Below are 23021 nucleotides of genomic sequence, written 5' to 3'. Positions count from 1 at the left end.
CAAAAAAAATATATATATATTTACAGATTACGGTTTCAATTTGTATTTATTTTATTAAATGCACTATGCATCATGTGGGTTGAATGCTGTAACACATAATACAACTATTAATACAGGTCCCATGATGGTAGTGACTTTTAATTAAATATTTTAGTTGTGTATATTATCATCTAATTTCTATAGACCTGCTGCCTATATCTGACAAAATTACTATTTTAGTAGTTCTTCAAAGTAAATAATGCATACTTTTATGACTGCTGAATACCAACAATCAATCACTTAGATAATGTATTTTCAGCTAGAGATACCTCACGAAGCAACTGCTCACTATCCCTCTGGATCTGGATGGCGCATTCTTCTCCCTTTTATGTAGTAGACGCAAAAGAAACAAGTTGGCGCGCAATGGATTATGGTCAGTGTAGTTAATTACCACGTTTTCTGCGCTAAACTATATAGAATATTGGCCTGTTGGAAACTACAACTCCCTACAACATCGCACAGTTTGGGCTTGATCTGATTTATCTCTAGAGAAGTCTGAGCTACAATTTAATTCAACCCACATGCACTTTGAACTCTGACCAACCTAGCTGTTCCAGGTGACTCTCCAAGTCAATTTCTAACTAAAAATTGATGTTCCGGACTTACTCAATAAAGACACAGTATAAAAGTAAACTGACCCATGTTTCAGTCTGCCTCAGAAACTGTCCAACCTTGATTTACGGCCAGACTAGAGTCCCCTCATTGGCCCACTAAACACCCACGACCAGCTGGCCACTTAACCTTGTGACCGCAGAGGTTTGGGACAGCTTAATGACGGTCAGCACGGTGAGTGAATGTGGCTTGGCAGGCTTAGTCTAAATCCTGAATGGCACCCTGTTCCCTATATGATGCACCACTTTTGACCAGAGCCATATGGGCCTAAATAGGGTGTAGGGTACCATTTGGGACGCATCTTTAATCAAGGCTGGCGATGCGTCCCCAGGTGGGACCGGGCAGGTACGGGCATCAATCACGGTCCGGAGCAGGTCTCCCCCTCTCTCTGCCTCTCGCTCTTTCTCTTCTCTCTCTCTCTCTGCTTCACGTCAGCTCTATCGACCAGCGCTCCCGGCTGGCCGGTAATTAAAAGGCATTGATCGGCCGCACATCAGGAATATGAGAGCAAACGGTAGGGGTGGGGGGTTCTGAGAGGGTGTATTGTTTTATAAGGATGTTGACCTACAAGCCTTGTGGTTTCAGTGTGTGTAATGGATGTTTGTGTGCTATGTAAATGGTGTGTGCAGTATTAACAGATGTGTGTGACTGGTCTTTTATGTAAGTATGTCTGCTGCAGGCATGTGTTTGAGGTCTCAATTCGAGCTGTAGGTTTTCATTCCGCCTGTGCTCTGCAGTAATGTGCCTTTTAATGCAAAATTGCAGTGCCCATTCACACATACTCAAACAGTCTGAGGGGTAATGTTTCCAGGCGGGTACTCTTCAATTGGCCATCTGGAGAGATGTCTCTCACCGCAGAGAGTGCATTGGCTCCACACTCGCTCATTAACTGAGAGAGAGAGAAAACAACCGATTGATTCGAAGCATACACATGCACGCACGCATTCCTCTGCACACACAAACAACAGCACGGACACACACTCTCCCCTTATCTACTCTCTTCTTTTTCCATCTGAGTGAACCCAGTACATTTGAGATCTCCAAGTGCCAACGCTGCACATTTGCTAACCCCAGGGCCTCGGAAAGAGAGAAAGAGAGAGAGGATTGAAAAAGAGAGAATTACCCAGTCAGACAGCCTGCAATACAAGAACAGCCTCTATAAGTATAGCCCCTCCATCCGTCTGACACACTGATTGAGTAACACTGAAGCTCAAACACTGACCACACACACTGAGAGAGAGGGAGATGTAAGAAAGAAAAGTAGATATATACTGAACAAAAATATAAACGCAACATGTAAAGTGTTGGTCCCATGTTTCATGAGCTGAAATAAAAGATCCCAGAAATGTTCCATATGCAAATGTTGTGCACATATTTGTTTACATCCCTGTTAGTGATCATTTCTCTTTTCCCAAGATAATCCATCTACCTGACAGGTGTGGAATATCAAGAAGCTGATTAAACAGCATGATCATTACACAGGTGCACCTTGTGCTGGGGCCACTCTAAAATGTGCAGTTTTGTCAAACAACATGCCACAGATTCCTCAAGTTTTGAGGGAGCGTGCAATTGGCATCCTGATAGCAGGAATGTCCACCAGAGCTGTTGCCAGATAATTTAATGTTCATTTCTCTACCATAAGCCACCTCCAACGTCATTTAGAGAATTTGGCAGTACGTCCAACCGGTCTCACAACCGCAGACCACGTGTAACCACGCCAGCCAGGACCTCCACATCCCGCTTCTTCACCTGCGGGATCACCTGAGACCAGCCACCCGGATATGTCTGTATTAAAGCCCTTTTGTGGGGAAAAACTCATTCTGATTGGCTGGGCCTGGCTCCCCAGTGGCTGCGCCTCTGCCCAGGCATGTGAAATCCATAGATTAGGGCCTAATGAATTTATTTAAATTGACTGATTTCCTTATATGAACTGTAACTCAGTAAAATCGTAGACATTTTGTTGGATGTTGTGTTTATATTTTTGTTCAGTATAATTTCCTGCAATTCTATGTATTTTTGCCATGGATAATGCTGTTGTTTTGCTCAAACCATAATAAAATGAATACTGCTAAATTAATTGCTTTTGGAATGTTCAATTCTCGCTGACTGTATAGCTTTTATTTTGGTGATTGTTAGTTCTCAAAGATTATATTATAAAAAAATATATAGGTCCATTATCTTTTTACATACTTTATATCTGGTTTTAGTCGTTTAAGTTTACACTATTTGGAATTAGGCGACCAGAAAAAAAATACACTTAGGTGGTCCACCCTGTAATATTTTGCATTGTGGTGTATTGCAGTATTTCCCAACCCTGGTCCTCGAGTACCCCCAACAGTACACAGTTTCGTTGTAGCCCTTAACAAACACACCTCATTCAACTCATTGAGGGCTTGATGATTAGTTGACAAGTTGAATCAGGTGTGCTTGTTCTGGGTTACAATAAAACAGTCGTGCTGTTGGGGGTACTCAAGGACCAGGGTTGGGAAACACTGGTGCATTGTGTGACTGAGTTATGCTTTGTCGAGCCGCTATCCCCTGGTCCTCTCTCATAAATCCAGTGAATTACCGAGCATGGCCTCTCTCTCCTCCATTAACCCCCCTCCTCCTTCCCTTCCCTCTCTTCCTGAACGCGTGATCAATTAAAACCCTGGCGCGCGCTGCGTGTCAGCACTTTCTCTGCCCCTCTGTCATTTTTCTCTTATGTACACTACCATTCAAAAGTTTGGGGTCACTTAGAAATGTCCTTGTTTTCGAAAGAAAAGCAATTTTTTTGTCCATTAAAATAACATCAAATTGATCAGAAATACAGTGTAGACATTGTTGATGCTGTAAATGGCTATTGTAGCTGGAAAACGGCTGATTTTTCATGGAATATCTACATAGGCGTACAGAGGCCCATTATCAGCAACCATCAGTCCTGTGTTTCAATGGAACGTTGTGTTTGCTAATCCAGGTTTGTCATTTTAAAAGGCTATTTGATCATTAGAAAACCCTTTTGCAATTATGTTAGCACAGCTGAAAACTGTTGTGCTGATTAAAGAAGTAAAAAAACTGGCCTTCTTGAGACTAGTTGAGTATCTGGAGCATCAGCAATTGTGGGTTCAATTACAGGCTCAAAATGGCCAGAAACAAATAACTTTCTTCTGAAACTCGTCAGTCTATTCTTGTTCTGAGAAATGAAGGCTATCCCATTCGAGAAATTGCCAAGAAACTGAAGATCTCGTACAACGCGGTGTACTACTCCCTTCACAGAACAGTGCAAACTTGCTCTAACCAGAATAAAAAGAGGAGTGGGAGGCCCCGGTGCACAACTGAGCAAGAGGACAAATACATTAGAGTGTCTAGGTTTAGAAACAGACGCCTCATAGGTCCTCAACTGGCAGCTTCATTAAATAGTACCCGCAAAACACCAGTCTCAACGTCAACAGTGAAGAGGCGACTCCGGGATGCTGACCTTCTAGGCAGAGTTGCAAAGAAAAAGCCATATCTCAGACTGGCCAATAAAAAGAAAAGATTCAGATGGGCAAAAGAACACAGACACTGGACAGAGGAAGATTGGAAAAAAGTGTTATGGACAGACGAATCAAGGTTTGAGGTGTTCGGATCACAAAGAAGAACATTTGTGAGACGCAGACCAAATGAAAAGATGCTGGAGGAGTGCTTGATGCCATCTGTCAAACATGGTGGAGGCAATGTGATGGTCTGGGGGTGCTTTGGTGGTGGTAAAGTGGAAGATTTGTACAGGGTAAAAGGGATCTTGAAGCAGGAAGGCTATCACTCCATTTTGCAACACCATGCCATACCCTGTGGACGGCGCTTAATTGGAGCCAATTTCCTCCTACAACAGGACAATGACCCAAAGCACAGCTCCAAACTATGCAAGAACTATTTAGGGAAGAAGCAGTCAGCTGGTATTCTGTCTATAATGGAGTGGCCAGCACAGTCACCGGATCTCATCCCTATTGAGCTGTTGTGGGAGCAGCTTGACCGTATGGTACGTAAGAAGAAGTGCCCATCAAGCCAATCCAACTTGTGGGAGATGCTTCAGGAAGCATGGGGTGAAATCTCTTCAGATAACCTCAACAAATTGACAACTAGAATGCCAAAGGTCTGGAAGGCTGTAATTGCTGCAAATTGAGGATTCTTTGACGGACACAATTATTATTTCAATAAAAAATAATTATTTCTAACCCTAGACAATGAGAGAGAGAGTCTCTGTGGTCTTTTAAAATCAATTATCCATAAATTCTCAACCATATTGTAGAATATAAAAATGACAATAGTGTTATTCCAATCAAGTCATTTGTGTGTTCATCTTGAGGTTTGAGGCTCACTCTTTCCTTCACGTTCCTCACATACAGTATATTATAGGAAAAATCCACTCAAACTATATTTTGGTATTGTTTTCATGAGTCTGTTGACACAATGTTTTGCATGTCAGCAGTCAAGTTTTCAACATATTGGACTTTCAAGAAGCAAAGTGTCACTTGCATCATCATGATGATGTGACTGTTTCTTGAAAATCATATATCTTGAAAACTTGACTGCTGACATGCAAAACATTTTGAGAATGTGTCAACAGTAGACTAATGAAAAAAAAAAATAATCCTTTAAGCTTTCACTTTGGAGCCAATGAGATCAGCCTTCTCTATTAGGACCTGCCAAATTCTATTAGGTGACTGTTTGATGGGTCATTATTGGATCAACCCTCCACTGTAACACAATTACTGGCAATTACACTGATGATTACGCACTAATGCAGTTGCCCAATCACAAGCAGTGCTGCACTCTGAAGGAGATAATCTGGAGATTGGTAGACACTGGCAACCCACTGACAGACAGGGCCTGGGGAAGAAAATGGGACTTAATTTAGTGCTTCAACCGATCGAAAAATACCCGATGTTATTTAAGGCCTTTCAATTTGATGCCCATGAGACAGAATGAAAGATGAGATTATTTTCATTCCTCTCATCTGATGTGTTCTTCTGTTTATCTCAGAGATCTAAGTGTTCCCTTTAACACAGCCCAGTTCAGTTTGTTGGACCCGCCCTCCTTCGCTGTCATCAGAGAATACCTCTGTCTGTTCACACACACACTCATTCCTTGTTGTCTCTCCTTGTAAAAGTCAGTCTCTCCCCCTTCCTCCCAGTCCCCCGTTTCAGTAAATGATGCAGTCTTTCTTTGCCTTTTCTGGGACTTGAGGGTGAAGGGTTATCTTCTCTCTGCCGGTAAATCAGACAACCCTATCTATCTGTCTCTTCCTCTGTCTCTCTTTATCTCTCTCCCTCTGTAAGGACTGCAATCTTCTCAATCTCAGGTTGAATTATCCCATACTCCACTTTTCTTCTTGCCCTTCCTGCTCACCTTGACTTCTTATAGGTCTTTGAGAAAGCCTTATAGTTCAATATAATTTACTTCACCCTCTACAGTCCTTGAACCATGCCTTTTTGGATTCTTTTTTAAACTCATCCCTGTTCCATTTCATCAGAGGTCATTGATAGAGAGACTTCAATAGACCATCTTGAGATGTACTATAGGCATCTCCAAAGAACCCCCCTCATCTTGACAGGAGGGTCTGTTGTCCCTGACAATAGCCCTCTTGGACTGAGCCCCAAATAATTCCACATCCTGCTCTTTCTCTCCTACTTCTCTTCTCCCTCTTTCTCTCTCCTCCTCCTCTGCTCCGTCCTCTTCTTCCTCAGAAGAAGTCCTTGGAGGCGGCCTCCACAAAGTTGGGAGCGGACATGAGGATGGCGATGGTGCAGATGATGTTGAACACACTGAAGGCCACCAGGCAAAGCCGGTCGATGACTGCTGCCGCAAACTTCCACTGGTCAGCCACGCTCTCCGTCTCATCCTGCTCACGGAAGCGGTCTGCCATGTAACGCACTTCCTCCAGAATAGCCTGGAGCTGGGGGTCGCCTATACCCCCTGCCGAGTACTGTCCTCCGCCCCCCATTCCGAAGCCCCCGCCACTGGAAACGGTGCTAGGGCAGCCCACGGTGTCCGCATTGGGGGTGGGGGGTGGCGGAGGGCTGCAGAATGGAGGGGGCAGATTGGGAGGGGGGCTGCCTGCTACTCGAGGAGGCCCGGCCGAGATGCTGTAACTCTGGATGTGATCTGGGAGCAGTGGGGGTTCGTCCAGGTTCTGGAAGCCGATGTAGAGCAGGTTTCCATTGTTGTTGGCGCTGGACTGGGCGTGAAGGTGGGGGTGACCCGCGTGCAGGGGGCCAGCCTGGAGAGGGGCCAGGTTCTGGGGGTGGAGCGGGTGGAGTGTGGGGTCTGGAGGGTTAGGGATGCTACCACTTTGGGAGCTTGAGGAGCAGCGCCGTAGGTGGGGGGCACAGGGTGGTCGCTCTGGGTCATCACTCTCCCCTGGGCGCTTCATACGTAGGAACCATGCTACCCACTGCAGTAGGACCACATTAACCTGAAAGGAAGAGAAAGAGAGAAGTGAGAATCAATCAGAGAAGGATGTTATAATATATACTGAGTGTACAAAATATTAAGAACACCTCTTTCCATGACAGACTGACCAGGTAAAAGCTATGATCCCTTATTGATGTCACTTGTTAAATCCACTTCAATCAGTGTCGATGAAGGGGAGGAGACAGGTTAAAGAAGGATTTAAGCCTTGAGACAATTGAGAAATGTATTATGTATGTGTGCCATTCAGAGGGTGAATGGGCAAGACAAAATATTTTAAGTGCCTTTGAACGGGGTATGGTAGTAGGTGCCAGGCGTACGGGTTTGTGGCAAGAACTGCAACGGTGCGTTTTTTCCTGCTCAAGGGGGGGGTTCAACTCAATATTAGGAAGGTGTTCTTAATGTTTTGTACACTCAGTGTAGATACATAGCAAGGGAGGTTAACACATCTAGTGAGGAATAGACCTACAGCTTAAAAGGGAAGTGCACTTGAAAATACACTAGGTGGAAAACCTTTCAGCTGGTAAAAGCTTGACACACAGTGGGTGGTGTGTGCGGATGCTGGTACATTCAACTTGACCTTTTGTATTCAACACGACTTTCATGAGCACAAGAATTAGAAAATTGCCGAAGGCAGGAAACCTTTTGGGGGATATAAAGCTTAATTTAAATTCTAACCACGGAATTAAAGTTAGACACAGGCATTTGTCTCCCCCTTAGGTATCTTTTATCCCTTTTATATATAGACAAAAACCATACCGTATTCTTTATACCGTCTTTTCTTTATATCTGAAAGGGGTAGGGGGTAAAAAACGCGGTACATTAAAATCCGCCAAGAGATAATTTCACTAGTAATTTCTCCTCACATGTAAATCATTTGAAGATGTTATCTTAAAAGATTCTGCCTACGGCTCTGTAAAAACCGAGCCATTCACCAAGTCCCGGCTTTGGGACGACGCTCACTTTGGTGAACCGATCACAAAACTTCAAAGTAATACTTTGACATGTATTCTCTCCATTCGCTTGCTCTTCATCACTTGATAATTTCACTCGTAATTTCTCCTCACATGTAAATCATTTGAAGATGTTTTCTAGCAAGCTATCAATGTGCATAATATCTAACAAGCGGAGAGAGGCTAGGAAAAAAAGAGGAAATGCCGATCTGCGTTCTGAATGAGTTACAGCAGATCATCTGCCCACTGCAAGTTTTGAGGACACAAACACAGACACACTCAAGTCCACTGCTTCTGGTCTGCGCTGCTACCTTGGTTTAACTATCTAAAGTTATCTACATTTTATTAATGATTAAATTGGCTACATTTATTTAAATTGACAATTCTGTGAACTGTCTTGTGCAAGTTTTAAATTGACACAGTACCTGTTAGCGAAGGTGTCAGAGATGACGTGCAGGAGCTTGCAGAGATTTGTAGTCTTGCATGATGTCTACAGTGCATTCGGAAAGTATTCAGACCCCTCGACTTTTTCCACATTTTGTTACGTTACAGCCTTATTCTAAAATGGATTAAATCGTTTTTTCCCCCTCATGAATCTACACACACAATAACCCATAATGACATGTCAAACGCACGTTTTTAGACATTTTAGCAAATGTATTAAACATTTAAATTAAATATCACATTTACATAAGTATTCAGACCCTTTACTCAGTACTTTGTTGAAGCACCTTTGGCAGCGATTACAGCCTCAAGTCTTCTTGGGTATGACGCTACAAGCTTGGCACACCTGTATTTCGGGAGTTTCTCCTATTCTTCTCTGCAGATCCTCTCATGCTCTGTCAGGTTGGATGGGGAGCGTCGCTGCACAGCTATTTTCAGGTCTCTCCAGGCTCTGTCGCAGCCGGCCGCGACCGGGAGACTCATGGGCGGCGCACAATTGGCCCAGCGTCGTCCAGGGTAGGGGAGGGAATGGCCGGCAGGGATGTAGCTCAGTTGATAGAGCATGGTGTTTGCAACGCCAGGGTTGTGGGTTCGTTTCCCAGGGGGGGGGCAGTATAAAAAATATATATATGTATTCACTAACTGTAAGTCGCTCTGGATAAGAGCGTCTGCTAAATGACTAAAATGTATGTAAATGTAAATGTTCGATCAGGTTCAAGTCTGGGCTCTGGCTGGGCCACTCAAGGACATTCAGAGACATGTCCCGAAGCCACTCCTGCATTGTCTTGGCTGTGTGCTTAGGGTTGTTGTCCTATTGGAAGGTGAACCATCGCCCCAGTCTGAGGTTCTGAGCGCTCTGGAGCAGGTTTTCATCAAGGATCTCTCTGTACTTTGCTACGTTCATCTTTCCCTCGATCCTGACTAGTCTCTCAGTCCCTGCCGCTGAAAAACATCCCCACAGCATGATGCTGCCACCACCATGCTTCATCGTAGGGATGGTGCCAGGTTTCCTCCAGACATGAAGATTGTCATTCAGGCAAAATAGTTCAATTTTTGTTTCATCAGACCAGAGAATCTTGTTTCTCATGTTCTGAGAGTGCTGTTTTCACTTTGTCATTGTGGGGTATTGATGAGGAAACATTTTTATTTTAATCAATTTTAGAATAAGGCTGTAACGTAACAAAATGTGGAAGAAGTCAAGGGGTCTGAATATTTCCGAATGCACTGTACTAAATGCTAAATAGCATTTTCGAATTTGAGAGTAAATAGAGCAGAATATATTGATAAAAGTCAACTTGTCCGAGAGAGACTTACATGATTATCAAAACGTCACGCCAGGGTAAGCCTACATGAAACACAGCCCTTAATTTAAGTGTTTCTAAAATTCCCTATTGGAAAAATGAATGGTGGAAAAACGATTGGAACTATTTCGCAGTTTGACCATTAGGCTTTATGGGTATTGTGACACCTCCATCGTGGGGCGCTATAGTGTCTGTTGTTGTTGTGTGCAATTATGAACGTTGCCAGTTCGATGCCCTTCTCTGAACCCCAATCATTTACATTGCTAATTGGCCAGCTGACTACCCAAAGTGGGCCATTTATCAGTGGGAAGACCTTGCAGATTGCACCAATCTATAAAGCATCTGCAACCCATCCACTCTCCTTCACCAAAACCCATTCTCTGAGTTGATGATATCAATTAATCTGTAAATGCCATACCGCCAAACAGGGGAAGCTGAGAAATGCATTTGGAAAAGCTTCAAGGTATTGCACAAGGTGAGAGACTAGGGTAAGGCTAGAAACTGAGTAAGTCAAACACAAGCCTACAGACCCAATGTATTGTTGGGTCCAACAGAAAGGTATGGTACAGTTGATGCGAACTTGGACAGACTGTGAAGGAGTGAGGAGATATAGTGATTGTTAGTATAAGCGGTTTAGAAGGACAAATACAGAGGGATGTGAGAGATTGGAGGATGAAAAGATGGAGAAAATTCTAGAAAGAGACGTTGAAACAATAACCTAGGACAGTTGAAGTGAAGGGCAGATAAAGAGGGTAGCAATTAAGGTATCAAAGGTAGCGTGGCAACAAGTATTGCATGAGTCATTTTTGAATTGCAGTGGCATTTGCGTCTCTCGCCTTTGCAACCATAAAAAAAACACTTTAAAATGACAAATAGTTACACATCATACAGTGAGGGAAAAAAGTATTTGATCCCCTGCTGATTTTGTACGTTTGCCCACTGACAAAGAAATGATCAGTCTATAATTTTAATGGTAGGTTGATTTGAACAGTGAGAGACAGAATAACAACAACAAAATCCAGAAAAACGCATGTCAGAAATGTTATAAATTGATTTGCATTTTAATGAGGGAAATAAGTATTCAAAATTAGTATTCAAAATGTTGAACTAAAATGATTAATCATATCACTTTGGTCAATACTTTTTTAAGGGTTAATGACCTTAGATTTGAGCATCTGTGGCCTCCATTTAAGAAAATCTTAAATTACCTCAAATTTGTCATTGGTGTTACGTCATTGTTGTTACTACTCCTACTGGTGGTAAAATGTTATCATAGTAGTACAAATTATTTAAAGTCATTAAGCTACCATATTAGTTGATTTACAATGGGAAGATGTACCCAAATACATTTGAAATAAAATACAAAATCTAGAAATATTATTCCAAAATGCCAAGTGTTTTGCCAGTTGCAGCAAAGAGGAAATGGCTATACCAAAGGAGGGTGGCAAACCAAGAGGGTTGGCTTGTTAGCATTAGCCATAACGGGAAAAACTGTTGCATTGTGATATACCAGGAGACCAGCCACGGAGGGGTTGGTGGGTGAGCGCATAGAGCTGTTTTTCTATGGGAAATGTTAATAGTTAGTAATGACTGGTGGTAGACTAGCGGTTAATAGCGTTGAGCCAGTAACCGAAAGGTCTCTGGTTCGAATCCCCGAGCCGACTAGGTAAAAAAATATGTCTGTGCCCGTGAGCAAGGCACTTAACCCTAATTGCTCCTGTAAGTTGTTCTGGATAAGAGCGTCTGCTAAAATGTCATATGTAACTGTCTAGCTGGAGTGGACAGTATGAGCTCTGGCCTTACCCATTTGGGCATCTGTCCTCCGTTTGGGTCGTGGTGATGATACTGCAGCACCACCGTTGTAGCTATGACTGACATCCCAACAATGATCATAGTACTGGCAAAGTACTGTCCTGAAAGGTCGGCAAAAAAGCAGGAAAGAGAGAAAACAATTAGAGTAGAGAGAGGAAGCCATTTGTAATAACAATAATGCTTGCTGATCATGACTTGGCATTTTTCTTGGGCTTTAGTGGACTGGATTTGTGTTTTAGTAGCCATCTGTCTAGCTGCAGGGAGCTCACCGTACATAATTTCCAGCAGCGAATCTCTACGATTTATTTAGCCAATTACATTTAAGGACAACCAGATGGTTAGATCACCAGGGCCTGACCAACATTTGAGGCAATTATTTCAAGCACACACAAGCGCATACACACATTCTACACTCTAACACACACATAAGAACACACACACACCTATCAGAGGGATGGAGTCTGAAGTGGCTGGCATGATCTCTGCCACCAGCAACATGAAGACAGTGAGCGAGAGCAGCACAGTGATACCTGAAAAGAGAGAGGAAGATATTGAAAATGTATAAAACAGTGAGTGGATGCTGAGCACGATCTCCATTCTAACTGACTAGGCACTTGGGTTTTGAAATGTGTGTGTTACTCAGTACAACTAAATTTATAACACACACAACTCCCCACACTTATCACACATTTATTAACATCAGTGCCTCAGTTTTGATCCCGGACAAGCCTACAGAAATCCACATTTGTAAAGATAAACTTTCTTATAGGCATCTCGTTTGGCAAATACTTTATGGTCTTTACCAGTCAAGCCAACGGTTATTGATTTCAATTGAATATGATTCGATTTGGTTCGATCTGATGCAAATTGCAAAGTGTGGCAGCGTAATGTACCCAAAGTGAAATTACTTTTGTACATTCCTCTTCTTCAATTGCCCTTAGTAGAGCATTACTTCTAACCCACCCTATATTAGCAATCCATCTACCCCGGCTGTCTCTGCCCCCCCGACCCCCTCCCATCTCCATCTTCATTCATCAGATCTAATCTTCATCTCCTCCCATTACTTCTGTCCCACTTTTTTTTTTTTTTACCCAAGTGCTTTCTTGGCATAACTGGTACTGTCCAGAAGCAAGCCGATAAACCAAACATCTGTCAAGTGAGTCAGCCCTGTTCGCTCAATAGATAAAACAAATGTTCCTTCAAGGGTCATGAGGAAATTTGAAATTCACTTTTAAGAATGTCACAGTAAGAAATGGACAGTGGCGTTCATTTAAGCCATATGCTCATCTTGGCTAACCTGGTTGATACCAAACTCCAAGTCCTCCTTACTTAATTGTCTGGGGAGGCTCCTTTGATGTTGTCGGCACAATTAATGCATTTCAAATGGCACCCTGTTCCCCATATAGTGCACTACTTTTGACCAGAGCCCTGTGAGCCCTGGTCAAAAGTAGTACACTATAAAGGGAATAAGGTGCCATTTGGGACGCAGATAGTGCCTCTAATGAAGGTTGCTGTGCTTTTACACTGGTTGGTTCCCCTCTACGTCTCTCTCGCTGAAACACCCCACACACAAATAGGCCGCGAGCGCTGCCCCCTTGCTTTACAACTGTTTGTTTTCAAATCCAAACAGCAAGAGTTTTCAACGCCCCTCTGGTAATTTTTTGGGGTGATAACCAATCAGTGCCAAGGCACAAAACTGGGCGCATTTCTACCCTTAACATGAGACTCGATGAGAGTATATAAAAAACAGCCTCTCCACACTACGATGGGTATTGGGTACATAGCTTTTGTTGTACAACATAACCTGGTATCAGCCAGGCTGTATCTTGGCACTTAATTCCTTAAAACCTGTTCATCAAGCATGGTGTCAAGCTGAATTCATGGAAGGCTGTGTGTAAGCTCTCTCCCTAATCAATTCCTGGGCTTAATTACATCAATAGGTTAATTGGCTGTGGTGTGTGTAATACAATGCAGTGTAATGCATCCTCAAATTAGGTTAAAATGTTTTACATCCCCAAATTTCTTCTAGGTCTTCTTTGTTTTCCACCACTTTTTAGTTTTTCTAGAATCAATCTACTCTCCATCCCCTGTCATCTTTTCTTCCCTGTCACCATTATTCCCCTCCCATCCTCTTCTTATTCCTCCCTATACTCTCCTATGCCTTTCCACTTCTCCTCCTCTCCATGCTACTGTCCTCCATCCTCTCATCCTCTCCTCTCTAGGTTCCTTCTAGAAAAAGAAGGTTATTCTATTCTATCACTCTTGGATCATGTTCTCTCCTCTCTGCTCACCCAGAGAGATCTTCTCTCCAGAGTCAGCAGGCAGTAAGAAGATAAGCAGGGTCATGGAGGACAGCAGCACACAGGGGATGAGCAAGTTTAGAGCGTAGTAGAGAGTACGCCGGCGGATGGTCACAACGAACGTCACATCAGGGTAGGGCTCCTTACAGCAGTCATAGAACACCTCGCTACGAGTGCCTGGCACTCCTTGAGAGAGTGAGTGAGAGAGAAAAACAAAAGGAGAGAAGAAAGAGGAAGGAATTTTTATAAAAGTTTTAGTTGAGTTGACAAGGTAGTTGAGCAATTGATAACAGAAATGTAGGAGTGTGATTCCAACCCCACTCACCCACTAGGTCCCACTCCCCGTTGGACATGTACCCGGATATGTCGGCATCATTCATTTGTAGGTCCATCAGCCAGCCATCGTACGTCCATGAGCCAAACTTCATCTCACACTTTTGGATGTCGAAGGGGAACCAACGTACGTCCACGTTACATGTGCTCATGAAAATCCCTGACATACAGGGAAAGAGATTGATAAAAAGGGAGGCAAAGAGTGAAGTACAAGAGATATAGACACCCACCTGTGCACGGGGGGGATTTGAAGAGAGAATGAGACACATTTGACTTGTTGTCCACATACACACTCTAAGAAAATATGTACTTTGCACATACAGTGCATTCGGAAAGTATTCAGACCCCTTCACTTTTTCCACATTTTGTTATGTTACAGCCCTTTTCTGTAATTGATCAAATATTTGTTTTTTTCTCATCAATCTACACACAACACCCCATAATGACAAAGCGAAAACAGGTTTTTAGAAATTTTAGCTAGTTTATTAAAAGTAAAAAACAAATACCTTATTTACATAAGAATTCAGACCCTTTGCTATGAGACTCGAAATTTAGCTCAGGTTAATCCTGTTTCCATTGATCATCCTTGAGATGTTTCTACAACTTGTTTGGAGTCCACCTGTAGTAATTTCAATTGATTGGATATGATTTGGAAAGGCACACACCTGTCTATATAAAGTCCCACGGTTGACAGTGCAGTGTCGAGGCACAGATCTGGGGAAGGGTACGAAAAAATTTCTGCAGCATTGAAGGTCCCCAAGAACACAGTGGCCTCCATCAGGGAGGTGACCAAGAACCCAATGGTCACTCTGATAGAGCTCCAGAGTTCCTCTGTGGAGATGGGAGAACCTTCCAGAAGGACAACCATCTCTGCAGCACTCCACCAATCAGGCCTTTATGGTAGAGTGGCCAGACGGAATCCACTCCTCGGTAAAAAGGCACATGATAGCCCGCTTGGAGTTTGCCAAAAGGCACCTAAAGGACTCTCAAACCATGAGAAACAAGATTTTGGCCTGAATGCCATGTCTGGAAGAAAACTGGCACCATCCCTACGGTGAAGCATGGTGGTGGCAGCATCATGCTTTGGGGATGTTTTTCAGCGGCAGGGACTGGGAGACTAGTCAGGATCGAGGGAAAGATGAACGTAGCAAAGTACAGAGAGATCCTTGATGAAAACCTGCTCCAGAGCACTCAGGACCTCAGACTGGGGTGAAGGTTCACCTTCCAACAGGACAACGACCCTAAGCACACAGCCAAGACAAGTCTCTGAATGTCCTTGAGTGACCCAGCCAGAGCCCGGACTTGAACCCGATCGAAAATCTCTGGCGAGAACTGAAAATAGCTGTGCAGCAACGCTCCCCATCCAATCTGAAAGAGCTTGAGAGGATCTGCATAGAAGAACGGGAGAAACTCGAGACTGTAATCGCTGCCAAAGGTGCTTCAACAAAGTACTGAGTAAAGGGTCTGAATACTTATATAAATGTGATATTTCCGTTTTTTATTTTTAATAAATTTGCAAACATTTCTAAAAACCTGTTTTTGCTTTGTCATTATGGAGTATTGTGTCTAGATTGAGGGGGGGAAAAACAATTTTAATATATTTTAGAATAAGGCAGTAACGTAACAAAATGTGGAAAAAGTCAAGGGGTCTGAATACTTTCCGAATGCACTGTATCTTCTTGTTCTGGCACCTATCTTTAAGCACTCTGGAGGAGGGGTCAGTACACAGAAAAACAGTTCAAGAGTGAATGGCTACATCTCAATTATCTGTCCTTCCTTCCAAAGTGTGCACTTGTTCACTTCACTGATTTGAAAGGAAATGACTGGTGTAAATTCCTTATTTTCTGTCCGCTGCCTCCACCAATCCAATACTTTAAGATTTGTGTGAAGTAGTGAGGAGGAGAATCTCAATTGCACACTCCTCAGGTCCTCTCTCCTCTCCGCCTTCTCAAAACCCATTGGAGGAGAAGGTCAGATGGGAGGGACCTCTGGCTTTCTCATCCAGTGGGTTTTGAAAAGGAGGTGAGGAGAGAGGACGCGAGGAGTATGCAATTGAGATTCTCCCAATGAGTACACTTCAGGAGAAAGGAGATATAGTGCCATATAGAGAGTGACATTGATCTCTACTCTGCAGACAACTGATCAACCTTTTCATTATACAGAAACACACAGACACAGAGATGACACACAAAGTACTACATTATTAGTGCACACAGGGGGAAACACACACACACACACACACACACACAGAGATGACACACAAAGTACTACACGACTTATGCACACAGAGATCGCTGGCAAACTTAAGCAAAGCAATTACTGAAATGAACAAATTAACCCTATTGAGTTTTCCAGTAGAGCACACAACCAAAATGCCATAGTAGTCTTCCAAACAGCACTAAAAAACATTAATTATGAGTCAGAAGACATGCAAATGAGGCCTTCAAAAAACAAAAGGGCTGAAAAGCAATTTGAATGGATTAGCTGATTTTCCACTATGCAACCAGAAGTTAACGATCAAACCAATACTAAATTAAATCCAGTATTGATTATAAAACTTAGTCATCACATAAACATAAAATGTCTAATGCAAGATTTAAAATGGAGTTTCATTCTATCGTTTTTTGGGGAATCACACATAATGGCATCTCCAGAGTAGAGATCAGTGTCACTCTATATGGCACTCTCTGGGTGCGTCCCAATATATCCCCTTTCTCCTGAAATGTACAGTACTCATTGGGAGAATCTCAATTGCATACTTTGCTTGGTATGGCAACTGTTCAGCATCCGACCGCATCACCGCTTGGTACGGCAACTGCTCAGCATCCAACCGCAAGGCGCTACAGAGGGTAGTGCGTACAGCCCAGTACATCACTGGGGCCAAGCTTCCTGCCATCCAGGACCTCTATACCAGGCGGTGTCAGAGGAAGGCTAAAGAAATGGTCAAAGACTCCAGCCACCCAAGTCATAGACTGTTCTCTCTGCTACCGTACGGAAAGCTGTACCGGAGCACCAAGTCTAGGTCCAAAAGGCCCCTAATAGCTTCTAGCCTCAAGCCATAAGACATCTAAACAGTAAATCAATTGGCTACCCGGACTATTTACATTGACCCCCTTTTTATGCTGTTGCTACTCTCTGTTTATTATCTATGCATATTCACTTTACCCCTACCTACATGTACATAATACCTCAACTACCTCAACTAACCTGTACCCCCGCACATTGATTCGATCTGGTACCCCCTGTATATAGCTTTGTTATTTATTGTGTTATTTTTTTAGCAAATATTTTTTACTTTCAAATAAACTGCATTGTTGGTTAAGGGCTTGTAAGTAAGCATTTCACGGTAAGGTCTACACTTGTTGTATTCGGCGCATGTGACAAATACAATTTGATTTGATTTATAGTCTCCCGCTGAGCCGGAAAGGCATGTGGTCATGAAATTGTAAACAATGAACAGTCCAAAATACAACTTACAACTCTCAAACTCATGCAATTTCCTTACAACTGCACCTCTTTGCTCTGCGGCAAGGGCTTTGTAGTAACTCATTATTTTCTCTAGCTACATTTACCTCCATTTGCAATTCACTGCTCTCCTGCAGCTCTGTAACAGATCCTCTAAGCTAACAATTAGGTTACTCTAAAAGCTGATCCGACAAGCAACATTCCTTGACACAAAATGCCCTCAAACTGCAACTTATCTCAAGATTCTTTACTTCTAAAAATATATCTTAAAACTCTGGAGAATCCCTTGAAAAACAACCTCTGCACAGGAAACAAGATGGATCACTCCAGCCTTCAAAAACCTATTTCCTTCCTTTCCCTTAGTGTTTGTCCCAAACGGCACCCTATTTCCTATATAGTGCACTTTTGGGCTCTGGTCAAAAGTAGTGCACTATGTAGGGCAGGGGTAGCCAACCCTGTTCCTGGAGTACTGCAGGATTTTGTTCCAACTAGGCACCACACCTGACCAAATGAGCTAATTGATCAGTTCAATGGTTGCCTAAATTCAACACACCTGGTCTTCCCAATCGGTTAAATCCAAAACATGAAGTGCCTGCAGGACCAGGGTTGCCTACCCCTGATGTAAGATATAGGGTGCCATTTGGGACACCATCCTAGACACCATCCCACCAAAACACCATGCATCACATCTGAGCTATAAAAACTATTCCCAAACATTACCAACCACCCACACCTATTTCTTCCCTTTTCCTTTAAACACCATCCCACCAAAACACAATGTGTCACATCTGAGCTATACAGTGAGGGAAAAAAGTATTTGATCCCCTGCTGATTTTGTACGTTTGCCCACTGACAAAGAAATGATCAGTCTATAATTTTAATGGTAGGTTTATTTGAACAGTGAGAGACAGAATAACAACAACAAAATCCAGAAAAACGCATGTTATAAATTGATTTGCATTTTAATGAGGCAAATAAGTATTTGACCCCTCTGCAAAACATGACTTAGTACTTGGTGGCAAAACCCTTGTTGGCAATCACAGAGGTCAGACGTTTCTTGTAGTTGGCCACCAGGTTTGCACATATCTCAGGAGGGATTTTGTCCCACTCCTCTTTGCAGATCTTCTCCAAGTCATTAAGGTTTCGAGCCTGACGTTTGGCAACTCGAACCTACAGCTCCCTCCACAGATTTTCTATGGGATTAAGGTCTGGAGACTGGCTAGGCCACTCCAGGACCTTAATGTGCTTATTCTTGAGCCACTCCTTTGTTGCCTTGGCCGTGTGTTTTGGGTCATTTTCATGCTGGAATACCCATCCACGAGGGAAGAAGGTTCTCACCCAAGATTTGACGGTACATGGCCCCATCCATCGTCCCTTTGATGCGGTGAAGTTGTCCTGTCCCCTTAGCAGAAAAACACCCCCAAAGCATAATGTTTCCACCTCCATGTTTGACGGTGGGGATGGTGTTCTTGGGGTCATAGGCAGCATTCCTCCTCCTCCAAACACGGCGAGTTGAGTTGATGCCAAAGTGCTCCATTTTGGTCTCATCTGACCACCACTTTCACCCAGTTCTCCTCTGAATCATTCAGATGTTCATTAGCAAACTTCAGACGGGCATGTATATGTGCTTTCTTGAGCAGGGGGACCTTGCGGGCGCTGCAGGATTTCAGTCCTTCACGGCGTAGTGTGTTACCAATTGTTTTCTTGGTGACTATGGTCCCAGCTGCCTTGAGATCATTGACAAGATCCTCCCGTGTAGTTCTGGGCTGATTCCTCACCGTTCTCATGATCATTGCAACTCCACGAGGTGAGATCTTGCATGGAGCCCCAGGTCGAGGGAGATTGACAGTTATTTTGTGTTTCTTCCATTTGCGAATAATCGTACCAACTGTTGTCACCTTCTCACCAAGCTGCTTGGCGATGGTCTTGTAGCCCATTCCAGCCTTGTGAAAGTCTACAATATTGTCCCTGACATCCTTGGAGAGCTCTTTGGTCTTGGCCATGGTGGAGAGTTTGGAATCTGATTGATTGATTGCTTCTGCGGACAGGTGTCTTTTATACAGGTAACAAGCTGAGAGTAGGAGCATTAAGAGTGTGCTCCTAATCTCAGCTCGTTTCCTGTATAAAAGACACCTGGGAGCCAGAAATCTTTCTGATTGAGAGGGGATCAAATACTTATTTCCCTCATTAAAATGCAAATCAATTTATAACATTTTTGACATGCGTCTTTCTGGATTTTTTTGTTGTTATTCTGTCTCTCACTGTTCAAATAAACCTACCATTAAAATTATAGACTGATAATTTCTTTGTCAGTGGGCAAACGTACAACATCAGCAGGGGATCAAATACTTTTTTCCCTCACTGATATATATATATATATATATATATATATATATATATATATATATATATATATATATATATATATATATATATATATATACAGAAAGAGAAAGGGACTCACCTGGAGGGAGATACTCTGCAAAGCCACTGGAGTTGACCAGCACATTGGTCTTGAAGGCAGAGTCAAAGTCATCGTCTGCACTGAGAAAGGAGAAAGGAAAGGGTGGATCGAACTCTGGACAGTAGTGTTTTAAAAGCAGAAAAGACATGCATGTAAATGTGAGGCATGACAACGTGATATGACTATAGGTGTATTACCTGTTATAGAGGAGGATGTCTGGCGTCCACACCTGGTCAGTTGTGAACCGAAGGTTTTTCACTCCAGGGTATTTAGACTGGTTCCACTGAAGATAATGATCAAACCAGCTCTGGAAGACAGACTCAAACTGGATATATTGGACAAGGCAATTGAATTCAACGTGAACTGAATATACACTGAGTGTACAAAACATTAAGGACACCTTCCTAATATTGAGTTGCACCCCCCCACTTTTTCCCTCAGAACAACCTAAATTCATCAGGGCATGGACTCTACAAGGACACCTACTACCATACCCCATTCAAAGGTACTTAAATATTTTGTCTTGCTCATTCACCCTCTGAATGGCACACATACACAATCCATTTCTCAATTGTCTCAAGGCTTAAAAATCCATCTTTAGCCTGTCTCCTCCCCTTTATCTACGCTGATTGAAGTGGGTTTAACAAGTGACATCAATAAGGGATCATAGCTTTCACCTGGATTCATGTGGTCAGTCTGTCATGGGAAGAGCAAGTGTCCTTAATGTTTTGTACACTCAGTGTATAACTGAGAAGGTCCCCTGAGAGCGATACAATACATTCACTCTCACTTCGACAGCTGTATACTCTTACTTGAAGCTGTGCTGTGCTTACCATCCGAAGCCAGATGTTAGTGGTGAGGACCTGATTCTTCTCATCCTGTAAGATGTGAATCTTTTTAAGTAAATTCTTATTCTGACGACCTACTGTATATTGAGAGACCTGACTCAAAATAATTGTTTTTTTTAGGTGCAGTGGAATATTTACTTTTACAGATCAGGCAGGCGGCACAGGTATAGACGAAGGCACCAACAGATAGGTAGGCAAACAGATAAAATAACGTAAATGGAATCTGAACATTGAACCCTACCACATCCATGATCTGCATCAGACTGATAGTGAAGAAGACGGTGAGGGAGTGTGAATCGTTGCCCACCGGCCTCTCCATACGATTGTAGTCCTTCAATAGGTTCTTCAACAGGGTCCTCTGGTGAGGGCCCTGCACCGACACTGAGAGAAGAACGGAGGAGAGGGAGATGGAAGAAAAGGAGAGCAGGAGATTTCAGAAGAGAGGCGATAGAAACATTAGGTATCAAAAAAACATTTTAAAGTTTGAATGGCATTTCTAGCTTAGCGACCATAATTTTTCCCATTCAAGTCAATGGCTCCTAAAATGCATTTAAATGTATGCAAATATGGTTGTAGTGTGAAAAGTCTCATTAGTATCAACGTTTTTTTCAAGCAACAGTACCAGGACCAGTCTGCATGCTATAAAGTTGTTTTGGTGTTGGTAGCTTTAACGGTTCAGGAGCAGTGGTGTATCCAAATACTTCCTATTCAAGCCTATGGAGCTTTTATGCATATTTGAAACAGTTATTATTCAAAAAGTGTAAATTGTATCAAAAGCTGTTGACAAGCACACCATTCCAGACTGGTCAGCAAATTTTAAAGTTTAAACAATGTTTCTAGCTTAAACGGTTTAAGACTAGTTACGGTCCAAACTTCTCCCATGTTAACCTATGGCCATTGAAATGCATTGGAATTTATGCAAATGTTGTTGTAGTGTGAAAAGTATCAGTAGTATCAACAAGTTTCTTTCAAGCACAGTCAGCTTGCACGTTTTAAAGTTGTTTTGGTGTTGGTAGCTTTTATGAGAGCGGAAGGAGAATAATAATAAGTATGAATAGTTTCTAAAGTTGTGCTTTGTTTTCAGCAAGAACACCTAATTAATGAATAATCAAGCAGTTTTGTAAGTGTAAAATCCCTGAAGCACTACAAATTTAAACAAGAATGCAGTGTGAATCATTAAATAAGGCATGGTAAGGATTTGTTTCAAGAAAGTGTTGTGACTCATTTAGAAATGTAGAATTTTACTGACAATTATATCTTGGATGTGTTTCTATTTTGTTACTCAAATTAGGAGGACGAGCTGAAAGTAATGGCGGGAATGGAATTAATGGAATGGTATCAAACACATCAAGCATGGTGTCACACTCTGGCTCCAGGACTTGTGTATTTGAGCCAGGGTGTATGTTGTTTTGTTGGGTTTTGGGTGATTGTTTATGTTTGCATGTCTGTCACGTTTATTTCTAGGTTGGGAGTTCTGGGTGTCTATTTCTAGGTCGTTGATTGGTGTCGTGTGACTCCCAATCGGAGGTAACGAGTGTCAGCTGTCGGCTCGTTATCTCTGATTGGGAGCCATATTTAAACTGTTGTGTTTCACTGTTTGTTTGTGGGTTTTTGTTCCATGTTTCTGTCAGTGTTACAGAGGACTTCACTATCGTCATTTGTTGTTTTTTCGTGGTTGCTTTATTAAATAAAGTCATTATGTTCACTCCACGCGCTGCGTATTGGTCCGCTTCTTCAGACGATCGTGACAGAAAAAACCCACCATCAAAGGACCAAGCGGCGTGTCAAGCGGCAACAGTATCCACCTGTAAAGGATTCATGGACATGGGAGGAGATACTGGCTGGAGAGGGTCCTTGGGCACAACCGGGAGAATATCGCCTCCCTCGTGAAGAGCTGGAGGCAGCTAAAGCCGAGAGGAGGCGATATGAGGAGGCAGCACGGAGGCAAGGCTGGAAGCCCGGGAGTACTACCCAAAAAATTTTTGGGGGGGGGCACATGGCTTGGGCGCCTGGGCAGCAGG

At 42.8% G+C, this 23021-nt stretch overlaps 2 protein-coding genes across 2 annotated transcripts in view; one reads left to right on the top strand and one right to left on the bottom strand.

The window, feature by feature from the left end:
* The window catches only part of LOC121571409 (sorting nexin-27), a 62241-nt gene extending 55046 nt beyond the window's left edge, over window positions 1-7195 (top strand). Inside the window, exon 13 of the mRNA XM_041882838.2 lies at window positions 6360-7195. Coding sequence (XP_041738772.1) covers window positions 6360-6973 — 614 coding nt within the window. The 3' untranslated portion in view covers window positions 6974-7195. The remainder of the gene's footprint in view (window positions 1-6359) is intronic.
* Window positions 7196-13414: 6219 nt separating this feature from the next.
* Window positions 13415-21438, bottom strand: chrna11 (cholinergic receptor, nicotinic, alpha 11; the record flags this gene model as incomplete). Its single annotated transcript, XM_041882843.1, is given in 7 exon segments — window positions 13415-14076; window positions 14216-14383; window positions 20153-20232; window positions 20350-20459; window positions 20986-21030; window positions 21242-21414; window positions 21417-21438. Coding segments are annotated over 7 exon segments (828 nt in total), but the record flags the coding sequence as incomplete, so codon positions are not given.
* Between the last annotated feature and the right edge of the window lie 1583 nt (window positions 21439-23021).

This window comes from Coregonus clupeaformis, chromosome 8, assembly GCF_020615455.1.
Source record: "Coregonus clupeaformis isolate EN_2021a chromosome 8, ASM2061545v1, whole genome shotgun sequence".
NCBI lineage: Eukaryota > Metazoa > Chordata > Actinopteri > Salmoniformes > Salmonidae > Coregonus > Coregonus clupeaformis.
This window is presented reverse-complemented; position numbering and strand designations above follow the sequence as displayed.